This window comes from Cyprinus carpio, chromosome B14, assembly GCF_018340385.1.
Source record: "Cyprinus carpio isolate SPL01 chromosome B14, ASM1834038v1, whole genome shotgun sequence".
Lineage (NCBI taxonomy): Eukaryota > Metazoa > Chordata > Actinopteri > Cypriniformes > Cyprinidae > Cyprinus > Cyprinus carpio.
In genome coordinates this window covers 10,445,595-10,467,930 of record NC_056610.1, presented here as the reverse complement: position 1 = coordinate 10,467,930, position 22,336 = coordinate 10,445,595, and the positions used below count along the sequence as shown (strand labels likewise).

Here is a 22,336-nt window from a genome sequence, read left to right as displayed (position 1 = left end):
CTAAAATTTCAGTCAAACCTATGTGGGGTTTTTTTTTTCACAATATTTAGATTTTTATTTATTTATTTATTTGGAGCTTACAATTTCCTGTTTCCATTTACTTTTATACTATAAAAACAGCTCCAAAATTTTACTAATCTGTTATTTTTTAAAATTTTACGTAAGAAAGATTCGAAACGACAAAGTATATAAATGAGGGCATAGGAACTGTCCCTTTAAGTTTCATTCTTCCGCAGGAAAATATAGTCCCGGTTGATAGTCTCTATGGTGCTGCGCAGTGATATAGTAGCTAGGTGAACAGGTGTTTCGTGTCATAGACGTTTCTACACTAAAAATGTTTTAGAAACCTTATAATGTGATTGAAGTGGTAACTGATTTTATTCAAGTGATTATTAAATATGACGGAATCAACCGAACTACCCTAGGTAGCTATAGACCTACTCAGGAGAGACAGATTTAACTCCTTTAGGGAAAAAAAACGCTTTTAACGCTTTCGCTTTGTTTGCCGCCGCTATATATCAATCAAGCCACATCCAGAAACGAAACTAACCGTTTTATAATTACCATCTTGTCTGTTTGTAAAGGATAAATTATTTGCCAAATGCATGCTTCCTTTAAAAAAGAACCCAAAACACCCTGACAGGGAAAAGCACTCAAAAATAGACAGGGGCAGTCGGTTAATAATTGTCCACCTCGCGATGCGCGAGCATTACACCTGTGCGGTTCTGCGCGCGAGCAAAGTCTGCGCGTCAGGAGGAAAAAAAAATGAAAAGTTCCACGAGCGCGACGGTGACGCGCGCCGAGAGTTGCGGAGCGTGTGAGTCCTGAAGGGCAAATAAGAGACTGGAGAAAACGACCTTAACCATATCAAGGTTTATTTCTCTCATTCTTATTCCATATAGGCGCATGTGCTTTGCATTGCGCGTGTTGACAGTGTAGATTATTTATATGTCGAACATTTTAATTATAAGATCTTGTGTCTGACAAGCAAAGCGTCATCATGGGTTTTGGTGGGCACGTTTTCTCTGGTGACCAACAGTAGCACGGGATGCGCCGCACAAAGCGTGTCTGAAATGCCAGACAGGAGACACAGAGACCTTCAGGAGCCTCATAACATCGATTCTTGAGGATATATTTATTTGTTACCGGATATATTTCTCTGGACCATAAGGACGTACTCTAGTGCCACCGGGAATTCTGCTGAGAGGGAGCCGGTACAAATGCATGGAAAACTCTCCTGTAAATTAACATATATTGGGATTTATTGTAGCTAGCTATTTATAATAAATACGCCCTACGACCATCTTGAGCCTCCCAAAAGCCCGATTTTATACTCAAGGAGTCCGTGTTGTCTATTTGTTCATTTACCTACTTTAAAACTTAAGATTTTTATTCTTTTTTTTTCTCGTTAAGCCATGACAGGGATGACAATTGCCTTGTTTTTTGAGAATCTACTGAGTAAATTGTCATTGCTTGGATTAAAGATGCTGGATTCGGATGTGAAAGTGGAATAATCATTCATAGAGAATTAACGACTGTAAGGACTGGACGTTGGACCTGCTGTATATTATTTACACAACTATTTCTGACTTTTCTCGGTGAACTCAAACAATGGGGATCAAGCTGAGAGTTATTCTGGGAATGTTTCAGTTCGTCTCACTAACCAGAATACCAACACAATGTGCCAAAACACCGGTAAGAACATGTTTTTAATTATAATTATAATAATTATAATATATTTGTTTTATTTAAGACAGTAGCATTGCAGTGCTACAGTAGTCTATGCAGCACTACAGTAGTCTATACTTAACCTTTTTTAAAGCGTGTAGTCTTCATTATATATAGCCTATAATATAATATATAAAAATCTTTATCTTTATTAAACTACTCTGGTCTGGCTGTCTTTTATCACACACTTGATAAGTAGCCTATCTTTTAATTCCTCACTATTGCTTGTAAAATGCACTTTATAGAGCTGAGTTAATGCACAACACTCTTCTGGGCATTTTATGTGTTGAAATAACCTGACGGTCATTGACGTTTGGCAGGATGGGAAAGGTGCTGCTTTTAAAAGATGTAATGCTTTGATAAAAGCCACCTATTAAGTTATCAGTAGACATATGTTTCGTGTTTAGTGTTGTCTGAGAACACATTAAAGTGAGCTGAGGGTGTCAAAGAGCACATCGTGGGGGTGTGGCCTGTATTATAAAATTAATAGTGCATTAATAGTATATCAATATAATATAATGCTAGAATATTTAAAGATTATTTTAAATATATAGCTATATATTAATTTAATACATTTTTTAATATGCTTATTTTTATGTATTTTATTTTGTTTTGGGGTGTAAATAATATGTGCTTATTAAAAATCATTTTAATCGTTTTCAATCATTTTAACAGGCTAAAAAATGTAATTAATATTCATATATTGTAGTATTTTTGTCCTAACTACCTTTTTTTTTTTGGCTGGGTCTCAGAGGGATAGACAGTGACGCACATCTTTTCTTTATCTTCACTTAAACAAGCTTTTGTCAACATTGCAGCCATCAGGCCAGTATACGACACCTATTGTTAGCACCAATAGCGTTGCGAGATGATATAGTAGCCTATGAAGGCAGGATGGCAGAATGCACTGAATTTGCGCATCTCCGTTATTCGCAAGCGCAGCGGTATGTGGTCCGGTGTACGTGTGACCGGAGCTCTGCTTTATGGATGCATATCATAAGTCTTCGTAATGATGCAGCTCCACTCATCGTTTGTCCTGTCGTGTTTAGCCGAAACTTGGTTTATTTATTTTAGACTGCAGTTTGGCTCTAGCATATTTAATTTGATGATGCTGAAGATGCTGTGAAATGTAAACCTTCCGAATGTTGCATTGCATTACATTGCATGCTGCCAGTCTTGGTGTAAGTGCCGCTCAAATTCATGGTAAGGTATGGCATGGTCTTCAGAATTCTAACCTTGTGACCTTTAGGTTTCTCTGTGTCACTTGCACAGCCAGGTGGGAAGTGATCAGGGTTGCCATGTCCCAGACAAATGTTCTGCCCAAAGTCAATTTAAACCCACCCAAAAGGAATGATAACTACACTGGAAAATTTGACTTCAATAGTTTTCACTCAGAAATTACTAGTAATTTTCACAAGTACCTACAAAGAGTAGCCAATAACTATTAAGCATTCAATTTTGAAATATAAAGACCGAAATATATTTTTTTGTAAAACACTCCAATATTCTTAGTTTGCAACTTTGAAAAAAAATTAGCATTTTATTCCTCTCCTATTTTGGTACTTTTAATTCATCCTTTGCTTTTTTGTTGATTTTTAATTTTCAGCTGTTTTTTTCTTCTTATTCCTTAAAGGGGTCATATGATGTTGCTAAAAAAACATTATTTTGTGTATTTGGTTTACTGAAATGTGTTTATGTGGTGTAAGGTTCAAAAAACACATTATTTTCCATAAAATGTACATTATAGTTTCTCCTCTATGCCCCGCCTTCTGAAACTCATCAATTTTTACAAAGCTCATCGGTCTGAAAAGCGAGGTGTGCTCTGATTGGCCAGCTATACAGTGCTTTGTGATTGGCTGAATGCCTCAAGCGTGTGATGGTAATGTTACGCCCCTTAACATACTGTGATGCCGTCTCCCAGGACAGCAGCACGAGACTCAGTCCAGATGCTCTGCTTGTGCACATCCCGTCATCGCTTTCTTTTAGCAGTTCAGTCAATGTACTGTTAGGGGAAACTGAATAAATCAGGATATTGGTTTATTTCATGTCAGAGGGAGTGTAAGGCACGTTTATAAACCGAATAACAAGTTATTTGTAGATTAGTGCGTATTGGAGACGTGAACCGTTTCAAACGATTCAGATAGATTTGGTGAACTGGTTTGACCGGTTCACTAAGAAGATTCGGTTAAGTAGAAAGATTTGTTCGCGATCCAGACATCACTAGACGAGACAAAACAAATAAAACCCATTACAAACGAGGCATTTGTTGCATCCAGTGGGGACATAATTACTGAATATAATGACTTATAATGTCTTTGTACATGTTGCGTTGCGTATCTCGCTGCATAAACATAAAACCTTGTCTGCATTTGTGATCTGAGAATCAACAAACAACAAGCCTACTCTACTACTCAAAACTCGGGTTTGAATCATCATCGATTATTTAAATATAAAAAACGTACTTACAGGCTGTGAGTTAGAAGCGGCAGACTTCTAAAGTTTGAACTGCCCCACTTTATAGAAACAGCCGTTGTGCCACAGACACATTGCAGGCTACTGGTTCAGGAAACAGTCCTCATCCTCCATAAAATGCGCAGCACACATCTGAATATTTGGGTTGAACTGTTCTGGAACAGTGTTGAAATTCAACTTAACCACTGATTTCTAGTCATGTCCTCTTTTGGAAGAACAAACACAGTTTCACTTCAACGAAACACACAGCGACTCCACAACATGGCAGCTGCTGCAACAGAGAGAATAAACAGCAACAGTTACGCCTTCTTTCTTTGCATGAACATTTGGGCAGCATAATGCAAATCTTCCCACATACTGACGCAGAGATGTGGGGGCGTGTTAGAACGAGCTGTTTTAGGGGGGTGTGGTTGACTCTTAACTTTGATAAAGAATATCTCTTTGGGTTTGAGACTTTAGTCTTTGCAACTTTACAGATCTTCTTTATGCACCAAGAGCTTGTAACACTCCAAAGAGAGAGGATAAATTTAAATCGCATCATATGACCCCTTTAAAATGTGACAAATTAATAACACTGTCACAATGTGATACACTGACATAGACATCCATAAAATGCTGTGTCAGTAAATTAGTTTTTACATGCTGTTCTTTTACTTTCCCAACTATTTTAACACATTGTAGTTTGTACACATACAATAAACTCAATATTTTCTTCTAAACTCAGGACCATTATTAATAGCCCACGTACTGTTTTCTTTTCATTCACTCTTCTTTCCAACTCCTCTTGTTTTATTGTTACACGTGCATCATTGTGCAATTAATCTGCATTTAAAATGCCAAACTCAGTTTACCCACCTTAAAATCCAATTCCTGATGTGGGCGAAACTCACATAATCTCTAGATTGTGAGGTGACATCAAACATGCCCCCCATAATTTCTCCTTTTACTTGAGGTCCTTAGGTTGCCAGATATTCATTTAAAGGATCAAAACACATGAAGTAAAGATAGTAAAACATAGTATATACGAAAAAGATCTATCTTCATTGTTCTTTGTCTACAGAAAAACATTTTGCAGCTGTGGTTTATAAAAGACTAGGCCAAAAAACTTTCCCGCAACTGCATTTTCAAAATAGCGCAAATGTGCGGGAAAACCACAACACTGATGGTGATGTCTAGCATTTTCTGTTTGCAATCCAGCATGTGCAGTGCAGTCTGAGACCACTAGAGAAATACATCTGCTTGCTTTTTTTGAGTGGATATTAAACAATATAGGTGAAATTCAGAACATCTTAGTATTTGGTTTGTCTCTTTTTGCTTTAATGACTGCAGTACTATAACTGACATGATGATCACAAAACCTGATGTTGGTGTTCTCCAGCATGATTTGAGATCATTCAAAGAGCATCTTGTGTTTCAATAGAAGAAAAAAACTTTTGTAGAAAGAATTTCTCATGCTTAGTGTTGTATGACATAGAAACACATTGTAAAAAATGTTTTCTGGAAGACAATTAAGTTAATTTGAAGTAAAATAAACAAGGATTACTGGAGTATGTATTAAAATCTCAGTCTACTTTAGAATTTCACATTCAATTCAGCGTGTTTCTTTCTATTAATGTGTAATCATTTACTAGCAATTTCTGGGTGAAAATTGTTTCAAAGTAACAAAACTACACCAATTTTTTTTTTTTTTCAGTGAGGTCCAGAATTTTACATCATAATTTTTCTGTAGTTTTAATTCTTGCATTTCTAAAACGTTCTGTTGTTTTCAGGTTTAAATGAAAAAAAATAATAAAAATAAATTTTCCATGTGATCTCAGACTTGGATCAGCTATAGCAGTGCCTGATACCCGCTGTTCATTTTGAAAACCTCAGTTCTTAAAGCTCCATTCACAGATGCCAGACTGACCCACGGGCCGCAGGTGGAGGGGATTTTGGGAGAGCGAGACAGCTGAGCTGATGATTGGTGCTCAAACTCAAGGGCTCTTAGAAAGAGAGGGCTGACGCAGGCAAATCCAGCCAACTGCTGCTGCAAAAAAAAGCCTGGCAGTGCTGTGATTTTTAGTGTGTGTGCATTTCAGAGAGAGAAAGTGAATGTTAATATGTGTGTGAAAGTGTGTGTGTGTGCCAGTCGCCTTGCCAGCTCTGAGCTGGCTGTTGTATTTCACAATGGCACTGAGGCAGGAGTTAGATGAGGAATTGACTGACTCAACCCTCATATTGCAACACAGAATCAGCAGACGCCTCTCCACACGTCACTGCTGTGCAATGATCTGCCTGTTTTCTGATTATTATTGCACTTAATTACATTAAACCTTTATTTGATGTCATCATTACAGAATAAATGCACAGAAACAAAGGGTATAAACTGAATGTGCTGGCCTATATCAGTGTAAATCGCTTATAATATGATTGTCACACATGCTTAGAAAAACTACCTACACAGTAAGCAGTCAGACATGGTGCAAGGAAGTCATGTATGTGTGTGTTGTTTGCGCTGCAGTGCAAAGTCTGCTTTCTCCCTCGGCGGTGACCTTGTTCCAGAATGAGGGGCGTGTTTGTGTGAACGTGTGCTAACATCTACCTTTATGCTGCTCTGCCACAAATAAACACTAGAAATGCATTATAAGAAAATGTTTTCAGCATTATGTTGACTGGAATCAGCACTTCTTGGCACCATAAAGAGTGTGTGCTTTTGTTATTTTCTTTGCTGTATGTTGTGTCTGACACTTTGTCTGTGTCCTTTCCTCTAGTCAGACCACTGGATGCCAACAGAGAGCCATAAATCTGGAGAAGGTATTGAGCCTTGCTTTCTTTTCTTATCTTATTCTCATAGGTGCATTACTGATTTAGTGACGTTATATAATTTATGATAAAACAGAGTATAATAAAATGACTCATTTTAGTCCTCAGTGCCCATGGCAGAATACCTCTTTGGCAGCATGTCATTACATTGCACCCATAAAAGCCACCTACAGTAAAAGTTTGGGAAATTGTCTTTTGTTTTAAAGAAATACTTTAATTCAGCAAGGATGCATTAAATCTGATTAAATCAAGAAATCAGAAGAAGAATGCTGAAAAAAAAAAAAAATATTTCATGAAATATATTAAAGCAGCAGCACAGCTATTTTTAACATTGATAATAATAAGAAATGTTTTTTGTGCAGCAAATCAGCATATTAGAATGATTTCTGAAGGATCATGTGACACTGAAGACTAGAGACAATTCCACTTTGCATCACAGTATAAATTACATTTTAAAATATACTCAAATAATAATAAAAAAGTTATTTTTAATTAAAGTATGTCACAATATTACTTGTGCATGTTAACCTGAGCAGCTGAGATTCTATTCTGTTCGTTTTGGTCTAATTTATAAAAAAAAAAAATGTTAACCTGATTGGTCTGATTGCTTCTACATTGTAAGTCGCTTTGGATAAAAGCGTCTGCTAAATGACTAAATGTAAATGTTAACCTTGATTTCAGCAAAAATGTATTTTATTGCAAGTCCACTGAAAGAATCAACATGTTACAATTTAATAAAAATTGTCTATGAAGCAATAATGTACTTAAGCAATGCTTAAAAAAGTTTAAAAAAGTTTTTTTTTGGTACATTATAGGTGCTTGAGATCAGTGAATTGGTTTCTTTTAGTACCAGTATATTGGTGCTATTTGAAGGAATGTTCTAGGTTAAATATAAATTAGGCTACACTCTATAAACAGCATCTGTGACATGTTGTCAATTGCCGCAGGAAATCATTTTAATACTTTAGTTTGTAAAAGCAAAGAAATTTCAATGACAATGCACACACTGTACATTTGATGGTATTACACTAAGATAAATGTTAAAAATGCATACTTTTTTGAAAGTACAGCTTAAACCTTATGTTCATACGAGACTGGTGCAAGAGAATCACTTACAAACATTTTGCACCATGTAATGTTTTACACACAACCAGGTACAGATTGTTTACACTGAGAAAAATCAACCAACAGAAATTCTGTTGATAACACATCTAACAGATATTGCGTCAATAATTTAGATCCTTGCATCAATATTTATGTCTATATAAATTTATGTGTAATGTATAATCTATGTATGTACATGTATAATGTTGTTATCAATTAATGATGAGGCAGGTTGTCTAATCAACCTTCCAGAATGCATCAATGTAAAATTTATACAAAAGCATGTCACAGATTCTGTGCTGAACCCGGAACGTTCTATAAAGAGAGAAGGGTTTTCTTTCTCAGTGTTATTCATTTATTCTCTCTCTCAGTGGTGAGGTGGTTGGATGTGTATCAGAAAAGCGGATGTCATCCCAGAGAGACGCTGGTGGAAGTTTGGCGGGAGTTTCCGTGGGAGACACATCACCTCTTCCTGCCGTCGTGTGTAACGCTGCGGCGCTGTGGAGGCTGCTGCTCCGATGAGGCACTGGAGTGTGTGCCGTCACAAACACACACACTTGTAATGGAGGTACATACACACACAAACCAGTACACTTAATGCAAAATTCACACAGGTGCAGTTCCTCACATTAATTATGCTCCATGAACATTTGCCATCCAGTATCTTTTTTATTAATAAATGCCATTTGTTTTGATATTTAGTTATCACGCATTGGTAAAAATGTGACTGAATTGTCCAGATACATTTTAGGGACATCCGTATATCATTACATACACCATTTTTCAAAAGTTTGGGGTTGGTAAGAATTTTTATTATGTTTTTGAAATCTCTTATGTTCACAGAGGCTGCATTTATTTGATCAAAAATAGACAAAAAACACTACCATTAAGAAGTATTATTACAATTTAAAATAACTCTTTTCTATTTGAATATAACTTTAACGTAAAATAGAATTTATACCTGTGATGCAAATCTGAATATTCTGCAGCCTTTACTCCAAGTGTCACATGATACTTCAGAATCATTCTGATATGTTGATTTGCTGCTTAAAAAACATTTCTTATTATCAATTTTAAAAACAGTTGAGCTGCTTAATATTTTAAAAGTAATGTCCTCTCTAAAATCTTACTGAAACCAAACCTTTAAAACGTTAATGTACAGTCAAATTCTCTCCATTTCACCACTCACAGAAACACTCATAGAAACCTTTCACACATACATGCACTATTTTACATTCACATGCTTAATGTGGTGGTATGCAACACTCATATTACACACTCACTTACATGTATATGTCAATAATGACAGATTTTTAGGGGCAAAGTACCTCCACACACAAACACACCCCATATAATGCAAGATCTCAAACCACACGGCTTAGTATGGTGAATAAAACATCCAGAAAGACACACACAGAGGACTCACAGCATGAGTTAGTCATACATATTCAGTGTGGGAAGATGAAGTCTCTAGTGTAATGGATCAGGTTGGATCCTGGTCACGTACTGTATAGACAGATTGAGGGATAAAATATGGAGTCATTACTATGCAGAACAGATTGTGCATCTGTGTGTGTGCGTGTGTGTGTGTGTGCATTTAAATGCTGACTCCTGCTCTGTTGAACTCCACAGCTCATGAGGACCTCATACATGAAGCATGAACTTGTGCAGCTGCCTTTTATTGAACATAACCAGTGTGAGTGCAGGTGAGATACATGCTCACACACATACACACAAACTGACCTAGCAATGTCAGTAAAGGCAACATATCATAGACTTATATTCCCTAGTAAAAAGTAATTTAAAATACATTTACTTCATTCTAAGTATAGTTCAAGTCTATTAACATATTTACTGATATATCACTCGAGACTTACTGATATAAAAAGTATTATTCAACTGTGAGTATCACTTGTGCACAATGCACATTTCTTAATATTAATCCTAAAATGTGTTTTAATATCACTATTTATGAGGATTGTATGACCTTACATAATATTGGTCTTTAAATGCATGATATTTAAAGTGTACCTTAAGTATACTTGCAGTAGTTTCACTTTAGCACAATCAAATATACCTCAGTGTATCTTTAGTTGGACTTTTAGTCCAATTAAAGTGCATTAAGTAGAAAATTAGCTGTTTTAATTTAGCAGATTTGAGTACACCAGTTGTGTATACTTAATGTACAATTGCAGGGTATTTTTATTAAATACATAAATATGGAAATGTATTTAAACACATTGCATGAAATAAATGTACTTTAAATACATTTAATTATATTTATTTTATACTAGGGTTGTTTAATACAAAGCTAATTAATATGAATCACAGACCCTAAGGGGCAGTTCACATGACATGCTCTTGTGTTTAGAAAAGTCTAGACAAAGCACTATGAAATGGAATGGTAAAAGCTGAACTACTTTTAATTTGATGCACCACCCTAAAATCGCTGTGCTTGTGGTGCCAAACACTAAAAAACTATGCATTTGAACAGAAATTTAAAAAAGGCAAAGAACAGGAGAACATGTTCTGAGTGAAAGGCCCTTAACCCTAACTAAACACAATTATTCTGCATTTGTAGAATAATAAAATCAATTATATGGAAATCCTTATAATTACTAAAAATAAGATCATTATAAAATCCTGAAAAATTAAGAAAAAAAGACTGAAATTGATCATTTTAAATTTTAAATAGATTAATACTTTTATTCAGCAAGGATGCATTAAACTGATTAAGTGTGAGAGTAAATAATTTTTTATTATGGTTAAGAAATGTTAATCACAGCCTGTTTATCAAAGATCCTGAAAAATAAGTATTATTAAACAGCACAACACAGTTTTAAACATTGATAATAACAAGAAATGTTGCTTGAGCAGCAAATCAGCATATTATAATGATTTCTTGTGACACTAAATACTGGAGTAATGATGCAGAAAATTCAGCGTTGCATAACAGGAATAAATGACATTTTAAAACATATAGAAAACCATTATTTTGAAATGTAATAAAATTTCTTAATATTACCGTTTTTACTGTTCCATGCTGCCTTGGAGAATTCTTTCAGAAACATTTTAGAAAATCTTACTGACCCCAAATTTTGAATGGTATTAGAAGATTTACTATATTTATGAAACATTTTCTTTCTTTCTTTCTTTCTTTATTTTGAACATGTAAATACAATTAAAATACAAAAAAAAAAAAAAAAAAAAAAAAAAAGAAAAACGATTTACATGTACAAAAAGGAGTAGGAAGAAGTAAAACTTATATACTCCTACCCCTTAAATCTCCTACTCTACTTCATTTGTAAATCAATAATCTATGGAAATAAGCATTCAAAAGATCTATACACGTTACACATACACAACAATTTATAGACCTTCTACAAGTTATTCCATATAAACTCATGTTAATTTTTAACACTCTGTTTCATTATACCTCTGCAATGTAATTTCTTTACACGTCCTTTTAAAATGTAATGTAATATAATTTTATACTTGAAAACTTTCAGAATGAATGGTTTTGTCACATTTTGCTAGCTTGTAAGGGGAATTTTTTCCCCTAAGAATAGCTAAGCAAACCCACCCACCCACACACCCCAATCCAAAGCCTATCTGACTTTCAGATCACCCCTCACACACACACACACACAAATGCACTTCCACCCTGTTTGTCACATGGGGAATGATCCCATCTCCCCACGGACTATTCCTGAACCCAGTCACAGAAAGTCGTCACCCCCAAAACACTCTTCTGTTGGCGTGTAGCCGAGCTGTCAACATCAGCTCTTTATCAGCTCATTGTGAGGTTCTGCTCAAAAGCCTTTTCAGAGGTTGTGGGGTTCGGATTAAGGCCAGGGGTGGAGCCAAGCATTTGGTAAGAGCATTTACATGCGCTCGCCTCTCTGTCCTCTCTTTGTAATACTGATATGCCCCGTACAAACTGACTTAGCACTGTTAACCAACCCGAAGTTACTTAAACCACACGCTAACCACACAGTCAACCAGCCAACATTAACTGTGTCCGGTCTGAGACTCACGCTATCATGCGATAAAACATTTATGTGAGCCCGATGAGAGCCGACGAATGGAACACACCAAACAAACTAGCCCGACCGTCGCTCGCCATCAGCCCGACGATGGCAAATGGTTGATTGTCGGCTTGGTGTGTCCCGGGCTTAAAGAATGAGGAAATCTGTACATTATGAAAAGGCCACAGTCAAAATTTCAGTCTGGTATCACAGGTAGATGTACAACCTTTGCCACAGGTCGCACATAAGACTTGTCTTTAACTTTCACTTCAGCAGTCCTGATTCTATTGTCCACCCCATGGAATACTTGAGAAATCTGACCAATAGGCCATAGGGCCCTGGGAAAATAATGGGTCCACAATCATTACAGTAGTTACCACCTTAACATCTCTTGACTCTTGCTGCCACTTACTGCAAGTCTGAAGACCAGGCAAACAGAACTTGATAAACCACTTCCAAAAGTGATCTGCTATGATTTGGCTATGACACCAAAGACATCGACTCAATAGTTCACTTTGAGGGTATATCATCACTTGAGGAAGGTATGAATCAGGCCGCCCCATAAGGAGCGAATTAGGAGTAATAGGATCTGTATGAGAGGCATTAGAGGGTGTATACCCCAGGGGTTTTTGGATTTAGGATCCCTTCAGTCTCAGTCACAGTGTGAAGATTTCTTCAGGGATCTTTGGGTTCTTTTGAAACTTCTGACACACTGGACAATCTTTGTGCTGATAGCGTAAAATTGCTTTCCTACCCTGAAGGATCCAGTATTTCCTACCTATCTCTGCCAGTATTCGCTCAGGACCTGGGTGGAGTAGTTTTGTATCATAGTCCTTAATGAGAAGGGTAGTGACTGGATGTTGGGGATCAAGGACAAAAGGATGCATCGACTGATTGTTGAAAAACTTCAGATGATACCCATTTTCCCTGAGAGATTCTGCAGTGACAGCAAATAACTCTCAAAAGGTCAGAAATTTGCTTGGATCAGGTATAGACAAATGTGCAGTATTAGTCAGACCACAGAATGTATAGTTTTCTTAGTCCATCACCAGCTACCTGTGGGGACACATCACACGAGTTGCTCTTCAACTCAATATAAGTTACCTTAAGTGTTGAGGCTCACTCTTTTGTATTCAGCATCCAGCTCAGCCTGCAATTAAAGAAAGTTTGTAAAGGTTTACTACAAGTTTGTAGACTGCTTTTGTACATTTAATATATTCCAAAATTCATGTCTGTGTATTAGCTTTAACACAGTTTAGGATTAATACTCTTAGCTGCTAGTTGTTTAAAAACTAAGGCTAAGATGATCGTAGAAACATTTGCCACCAAATGGTCACAACAATCGACTTAACGTTAGCTCACGATGCTTTTGACAAACTCAGCCCTAAACATTGTGGTTAACAGCAGCGACATTCAAAACGCACGTTAGGACTGCGTTTACTGAAAAATACCGGCTAACGTTAACATTAGTGCCCTTCTTTGACGGTAACATTATACTATAAGCAGTGACGCTAAAATAGCATTCAAAATGCGCATTCAAAGGCACTAGGGAAACGCCGCGCTTTACATCGCGGTGTAAAAACAGTGTTTCCTAAAAATGAAAACATTCCTTTATCATGATATTCTTACAACACTCAAAAAGCAAATAAGTTTTCACAGCTGTACGGTGGTCCTTTTTAACATGCACAATCAAGTACTACTAACATTAACACAATTCTGATCTACATTATCTCATACGGAAGTATGCAGAGTAATAAATACTAATTTAGATGTTGTGGATGGTTGTTATGTGGTTGCTTAAGCATTTTGGATGGAAGCCAGGATGTTCTGGGTGGTTGCTTACTGACCGAAGTCATATCTTAAAGGAGTAGTTCACCTGAAGATGGAATTTGTTGAAAATGTACTTATGCTCAGGTAAACAAAGATGTAGATGGATTTGTTTCTGCCTCGCAACAGATTTGGAGGAATTTGGCATTACATCTGATCAATTGCTCACCAATGAGTCCACATAGGTGCCATCAGTATGAGAGTCCAAACAGCTGATAAACACATCACAATAATCCACAAGTAATCCTTATGAAATGAAAAGCTGTGTTTATAACTTATGACTCTCATTGTGACGGCACCCATTCACTGCAGGGGATGTACTGGTGACCAAGTGCTAAATTTCTCAAATGCTACATTTCTCCAAATCTGTTCCAATGAAGAAACAAACACATCTTCATCCTGGGTGGCCTGATTTGTGTTGCTATAGTTAATAGAAGGCACTAGTTTGAATGTATAACAAGCAGCATCTTTTTATGCACCAATCAGTGATGATTGTATTAGAATATCCAGATGTTTTGCTTCACAATTATTAATTAATAATAAGACTTGATAAATTGCAAAACCTTTTATAAAATAATCTTATTACTCACCCAATTCAATGTGATTTGCAGCACAGCAAAACTATATTTTGTTCTCACTATAAGTGCTTAAAATAACTTGATTAATGTATGCATGTAGTTTTGTTGCACTCACTTGCACTCAGAGTGAAAATAATTGATGCTCACTTTTTTTTTAGCAGCACAGAACAAGTTTAGCCCCCAGAGTTTAACACTTATTGTTAGGGGTTTATTTAAAATGATAAAATATGAGCAATAATAACAGTATTTGTATATCCCTGTGTGTATGCTGTGATAATATTTGATCTTTCTTTTAATTGTAAATTTCATTATTTTGTTTTCCCTACAGGCTAAAAGCAAATCTTTATGCAGAGCCAACCAGGTAAATTGTTCATTTGTGTTTGTTTGTGTGTGTGCGAGAGAGAGAGATGTGAAGGTTCACAAGCAGTATGAACACCATTTGCCCTCTTTTCCCTTTGCCACACTGCAAACACACTCACACACACACACACACACACACAACTCCATGGAGATGGTTGCATGGTGAGTTAATTGTGTGTGAAAGGCAGAAGTGGTTCAGTCTGTTCTGCTCTGATACTAGTTTACGCTGTCCCTAATGTTAAAGAAAATAGCTACTACTTTTTCCAAATATCTTTTTCACAGTCCTGTCCAAGACTCTAGACAAAAAAACACAAATCTGATTGCTTAGAAAAGTAATTGCACACTCCTCGGGGAGCCACACGATTTGAGGCATCATTCGTCTGTTGCACAAACCGTGTGGGATGATGTTTTATATTTAGATTTTTCAAACTAATGATACTTTTACACCACTGTTTCTGACCATTTCATTTCATGATTGAGCCACATTCAAGTGTGTATGCTGATAATAATATATGCTAATTAAAAAACAATAGTGGTATTAGAACTGTGATGAGAGCAGGCGGTAATTAATAAAAAATGTGTGTGAACTTGGAACTGGTCCTCATGTTCACACTTCTCTTTGCTGTGAAATCATTTTTTGCAAGTAATTCTCCCCTTTATTTGCCAATGGACAGCCAGTCTGTTCATTTAATGTGGATTTTTTTCGGTACAACTTAGATTTCTTGGAAAAGTTACTTTTAAATAATAAAAGAAAGAGAAAAAAATTATTGGCATATGACAAAATAAAGAATCAGAGTAAGATTGGCATGGGATAAAATAAAGAAGTTGTTTAAATTTCCAGTGAGTTCATGTCAATAGAATATGTTTATGTAGACAAAGATACCTTAGTAATGCCTGGGATACACTGTATGATTTTGGGCTGTCCCAGACAAAAGACAACCAACATGAAACAATCATGGCGATTTCTTTCATTGTGACTCAATATGTGTCATCATCAAACATTCTACATGACGCACCCAAGTTTTATTAAGATCTATGTCGCACATGTGGTTTGAAACGATCTCATAAGACTGTCTGTAGAGGGCATAAAACACTGCATTTGTAATTTGCAGAAAATCTCTGACTTCTTAAAGACTTAATCAGTTGCTTTGTTGTGTGTGTGTGTGTGTGTGTGTGTGTGTGTGTGTGTGTGTGTGTGTGTGTGTGTGTGTGTGTGTGTGTGTGTGTGTGTGTGTGTGTGTGTGTGTGTGTGTGTGTGTGTGTGTGTGTGTGTGTGTGTGTGTCCAGCTGGCGTGCGTCTTACACTGTTGGAAGGGAGTCAGAACCTAGAACCCTCCTTTGTTGGGAAACGGAACAGAACATTCATTTTATTGCTTAATTAGGCCACTGGCCCCTAAGGAGCCTCACCGAGACCAGGGCTAAAAAGTCACAAGAATTAAGACTTGATAAAGTCATCTCAGGACTCTCTGAATGAAATCTCTGAATTAAAAATGTTAAATACAGTTATTACTTTTTATGTTGACATAAGATGTTTGTGTAAACACATGATCATATTGTATATTATTTATCTATTTATTTTTAATATTTATTATTTTTGGTATTTTTAACAAGGCCCACAGACAGCAAGAAAAGGTAAAAAGCGGCAAAGGGGGAAACCAAAGCGAAAGAAACACATGGGGAAAAAGCCGTAAGTTCATCGTTTCCTATTACAAAAAAATGCTGACATGTTACAAAAATTAGAGATGATATTAATATTGTACTCAGTTTTACTTTTCAAATGAATCTTATTTTCAGACTGTTTAGATATTTTTACTGGAAAACAAGGAAAAAATACTGATTAATAAAATGTTTTTTTCCCCTGAATTTTAAGATGTACTTCAGTATGGAATACCATATTCATTTACCATGGTATTTATATTTCCACTTTAAATTACTTCAAAGAATACCATGGTACATTTTGGTACATTTTTGTCATCGTTGACATTACAAATGATAGACATTTAGAAGCAGTTTAGCGATATGCTTAGCAATTAATCTTTGTTTTGCCTTTATTTATGTAGTACCATCAATATTATTAAATATTAAAATCTATTTCGAGGCAACAATGTACATGACTCCCATAGATGAGTTTCTGGGCAATGAGAGCTGAAGATTTTCCTTGAAATTCCTTTTTTTCATACGTGCCGTATTGCACGTTTACGCATGCAACATTGACTTCTACTCAGACAACAATTAATTAATTCTGGTCAGGGAAAGACTTCCTTTTCTACTTTTGCTTTTTCGTCATTGGTTTTTGAGGAGGGCAAGTGGAGGGCGCTTCTTTTGGACCGTCTTTCCTCCCTGCTATCCATCATCTACTCCTCCATGGATGGAGTCAGTGGCAAGTGTGAAATCAGGCTAATTTGGCAGCCAGAACGCCCCTCCCTTTTCCTTGGCCTCCCTTCAGCCTCTCAAACCACTTCCACACAAAGACTGATTTTCTTCCTTAATTAACTCTTACCCATACACTGCTCTCCAGTTTTGGTTTAGTTAAAATAAGGGAAGAGGGAAAAAACAGCCCCATCAGCCCACCATCCCATCAGAGATGTCACAACTGAGACATCAAAGAACTGACAGCCTCAGACACAATCCAGAGTATATCTGTGGTGCCGTCCAAAAAGAAGATCAGGGCTGTGCATGATCAGAATGCATTATGTGTCTTTTTGTGCTTGCTACTGAATTTAATTTTAAGCCTAATGTGGAGATTCAGGCTTGGGTCTGGTTTTGCAAAGTTAATGATTGCAAGAACCGACGTGCTCTTTGTCCATTGTAGCGGTTTTACATAATTCTCTTGGAGCCGGTTTTGTCAGAACCAGTATTATAATCAGAATTGTGTTACTCAATTACTTGGAGTCTTTTCTTACTATTTTAAAATTCCTCCTGACTTTAGGACCTCTTTACAGTTTTCACAACTTGAAAATGAAATCAAAGAATAGTTTGCCAAAAATGACATTGTGTCATATTTTACTTATTCTCATACTGCACTCTCAGAAATAAATGTGCAAAAGCTGTCACTGGGGTGGTACCTTTTCAAAACTTTCACCTTTGTACCGTATTTACTCCTAAAAGATGCATATTAGTACATTTTAGTACGTATTCATGCCTTTTAAAAGCTTTTGTAGCTTTTTAATGTAAAATAAATAATAACAAAATGTTTGGTTCTACTGTTCCTTTAAGGCATATGAAGGTCGCATGACTCTTTATTTCACACCAACAGCTGATTTTTTTTCTCTTCTTGTGCCAACAGGACTCTCGTGCCAACTACACCCCCTCCCCCTCCCCCTCCCACTCTACCACCTAGCTCCGCACCTCCACCACCTGCCAGAGAGGCGTGTCCACCGTGCCCCACCCGCAGGATGACATCACAGCCTCCCTCTTGTGAATGCAGGTGTAGTTTGAGGGAGGTGAGCTGTACAAAGAGAGGGAAGACACTTAACCACCACAGCTGCCGGTAAACACACACACACACACGCACACACACACACATATACAACTTATTCAAATGTAGCTTATTGTGCTAAAAATAGACCCTCACACACAATGGCATAACCTCCATTTGGGAGTTTATTGCACAAGGAAATGTTTCTCCATTAGTGACCTGCAGAAAAGAAAAAGCATTTGATAGCATTTGATACACACACACACACACACACACACACACACAGTTCTTTATTCATAAACAGACTAAAAATGACAAAACATATTTGATAGCATCTGACACACACAGTTCTATGTATGTATATATATATATACACAGAGTCAAATTCTGTTTAAAATGAGAGTCAAGCCATTTCTTAGTGACTTTCAATTATATAATGCAATATTATAAATTCATGTTTTTATTCAACAAGAAGGCATTAAATTGATCAAAAATGATAGTAAAGACATTTATAATGTTACAAAATATTTCTGTTTCAAATATATATGTATTCAAATATACATTCATACATATAGATATATAGATATAGATATATATCACTATTTTTACTGTGTTTTTGATCAAATAAATGCAACATCTGTGAATATAAGAGACTTCTTTCAAAAACATTTAAAACATTACCAGTCCCGAACTTTTGAACGGTAGTTTAACGATTTTAATTCTTTACCATTGTGGTTACAATTGTTTATGAAAGGCGTGAAGTAAAGTGCTGCTCGTTATTTTTAACATGAGTAATCTCTTTCCTCCTCTCATTCTCTTTCAGATGTGAAACCCAAAGCGAATAGTGAAATCAAACCACCCGTATAATCCACCGCTCAAACTTTGCACAGCTTTGAGGAGGTCAAAGGTTTGCTTATTCTTTTGTCATGGACTCTGAAGTTTGGGTCTCACGCAGAAACAGAGTTTGCGTTCGGGAACAAACCACAGACCCACCCCCTGGCCCATCTGCCTATGTCCCACACACTATTACGACAGTATTAGAACCATATTCATTCATTCTGTAATGTGTGTGTACGGAATATCACCAGATCCTACTGTTTATGATCCAAACTTCAGACCACCTTTAACCATTTGACACTGTATTAGGGACATTCAGTGGGTCAAGCGTATCGCTGGAATATTCAATGCGCTAAAAGTGAACTATAGTGTTCTCATTGAGCTTTATCCAAAACCAGTTTTGGGATTTTGTTCAGCTTCAGTGGATCCTTATATAGGCACGGACACACAGCTAGTGTGATGCTAAGGATGACGAGTGTGCTGAGAACTTTCAAAAGGAAAACTGAATAAGGAAGGAGTCCTTTTTTCTATCAAACTACTTAAAGTGGAGAGTTTTTGATGAGATGGATGTTGACAGACCTTCAGTGTTGAGAGAACTCAAGTGTTTCGCTACACAAACAGAGTATCTCATCCTGAGAACATCCCCGACGTCTCCTCTGACCCTCCTCATGTGATAAATGGATGGATGGGTCGATTAGACGGATCGACGGGTGTCTGTGTGGTCTGAATTGTGCATAATAAGGATCTGGGCGTTTATCCTAATTTATTCCTGGCCTCTTTAAGTCCATAATGTGGCTTCACAGACTGTATCAATGAGTCTTTTTTGTGTTTGTTTGATTTGCTTTTTGTTCGGTTCCTTCCTTTGGGAATTGAAAGCTTTTTCCCACTGGCTAGCCAGTGAGAGGAATGCCAATCATATAGAAACCTGGCTATATTCCATTGGTGCTCACCAAACACAAGTCTCTCTCTCCCACACCCCCGATCACACTCATTTTTCGTCTCTTTCTTTATCCCTTTTCACTTCATTTGTCGCATTTTCATTCTTTCTCCCTCACACACACACAGTCATGCGTACACATACAAATGCAAACAGGTAAATATAAGCTTTTCTGTGTTGATATTGAAAGAAGAATTTATTTTATCTATCTTATTCATTTTGTAAAGAATACTAATGTTATTGTAGTCCATTTTGTTTTAAAGAATGTTTCTTTTGTGTATCTCTGTTAATCCAACCTATAGAGTCAGGCTGGGTGGCCGACCGTGTGCTGAATTTGAGTAAAAAGCTCTGAAAGTCTTTAGGAAAAGGGAAATGCTCATTCTGCTTGTGTTTTGTGTCTTGTATGTATTTATTTTTATATTGAAATGCATTTTGTATTATGCTTTGCCTTGTTTCTTTTGGGACAATTATCTGCTGCGACTGATGAGTCGAGAATATTCAGTATTTTTGGTTTCCTCAGAATCACACAGCTCGGATAATGTAGCTGTCAGTCGATGTTGAGGATTTTTAGTATCCATCAGCCGCGAACATGAAAGAATCGCTTTTTTTTTTAATGGTGGTCATTTAACCAAACACTTCTTCCCACCATATATGTAGCATTATTGAATGAAATATGAATTTCAAAAGCAAGGCTGACCTCACTTTAAGTGATTTCTCAGATTATTTGTTTAGCCATTATCTGCAATAATGTAAATTATTAGGATCCCTCAGCACCCTTTCACTGTTCATACTACGCAGATATCCACAAGTTATCAGCATTCCCAAACTACTGATCTTTGTTAAAGTCAACATGAAATTTCATTAGCAACCCATTTTACTGCAGTATATTATATAGTTTTAGTGAAACTGGTCTTCAGTGAGAAAAAATATGTAGGATGGCATTTAATTGTATGCATTGGCAGTTCATTTAATGGTGCACTAAAAAAAAAAAAAAAAATGTTGCAGGATTTACTACAGTTTTCACTCAAAATTCCTCGTAAATTTTACAAATGGTAAGTATTTTGAAGTAGAAAGCCTGAAGTAGTATTTTCTTGTAAAACATATGCCGATGATTTTTATTTACTACTCCAATAGCCCATGTTGTCTAAGTGACATCAGCGGGAAAGGAAAGGAAAATTATTTTTAATGTATGATGCAAATGCAGATATTGTTTTCCTTAGAATGATATGCATGTACTATAAGACCAGGAATGTGTAAATGAAAGTAAATAGGGTTGATTTTGAGTTGATGTTGACTTTTAAGGTCTTCTCTGTGTGAACTGGTCAATATGTTGTCCTGTTTCCTCGTCTGTGATGACTGGCTTTCCTTCAAATCTATTGCCGCTGTGAAATGTTCCGTGTGAAATATCCTATGCTATAAACGTAGCGTTTTCTCTCTCTCCACAATAACATGTATCAACTACCTCTGTGTCTGTACAGTTAACGTAACTATCACAGTAAGATTATAGAAGCGTGAAAATATATAAAACACATACACAAAATGCATACCATATGAATGTACCTACCGACAGAACTTCAGTGTTTCCGATCTCTTCTGTGTAAAGATAATTCCAGAATCCTGTCGCTTTGTTCCGAGATTTTGTGCGTAGAACCCTATCTGTCCGATATGTATCCAAGTAGATCAGGACCCAACAGAACCCAGTCTGCACCACAGTCTTTACACGATATAAGCTTTGAGTGTTTGTTTGAGCGTAATTAATAATGGTTATTGCTGCTATACCATCTGTGCCCAATTCTCCTGTGTGTGAACATGTGTATAATATTTGTTACAGAGAGACATAACCTGCTCTGCTTTCTGTCTACAATGTGTATAAATTCAAACGTAAGTCTGATCACACATATAGTATATACAAAACACAACAGCCATAAAGCAATGTGCTATATATTAATATAAATAAAGTGAAATGTCTTATTTTTGAGATAGATTTGTGATGATTTGGTAATTCTGAAGTGTCACTTGCAAAATTACCACAGTATTGGGTGAGTCTCATAAAACTTGTTAAAACATGTCTAGGTCAGATTTCAAATCGTTTTTGCATTATTTTTATTATGCATCTCATTAATGTATTGCAAACAAAGATATAGATTTCTATATACATAGAATGTTTATTGGGCTACATATGAAATAAATGCATTATAGAAGTGTTTATTGTATTGTCTTTTGTAATTTAATTTTTGTAGTTTAA

General features: G+C 36.3%; 1 protein-coding gene across 1 annotated transcript; it reads left to right on the top strand.

Annotated features, from left to right (window-relative positions):
* Window positions 1-690: 690 nt before the first annotated feature.
* vegfba (vascular endothelial growth factor Ba) lies at window positions 691-22,073 on the top strand. The gene is made up of 8 exons (XM_042738023.1): window positions 691-1,695; window positions 6,951-6,993; window positions 8,478-8,674; window positions 9,739-9,812; window positions 14,868-14,901; window positions 16,507-16,586; window positions 18,186-18,389; window positions 19,141-22,073. The coding sequence occupies exons 1-8, from the start codon at window positions 1,612-1,614 to the stop codon at window positions 19,160-19,162; spliced, it is 738 nt and encodes a 245-aa protein (XP_042593957.1). The 5' UTR covers window positions 691-1,611; the 3' UTR covers window positions 19,163-22,073.
* Window positions 22,074-22,336: the final 263 nt, after the last annotated feature.

What these genes read in the sequence shown, in the direction of transcription:
- vegfba (XM_042738023.1), top strand. Translation starts at nt 1,612, where the DNA reads ATGGGGATCAAGCTGAGAGTTATTCTGGGAATGTTTCAGTTCGTCTCA. An exon ending in CACACACACTTGTAATGGAG is followed by an intron (nt 8,675 to 9,738) that starts GTACATACACAC and finishes TGAACTCCACAG; the next exon opens with CTCATGAGGACCTCATACAT. An exon ending in CATAACCAGTGTGAGTGCAG is followed by an intron (nt 9,813 to 14,867) that starts GTGAGATACATG and finishes TTTTCCCTACAG; the next exon opens with GCTAAAAGCAAATCTTTATG.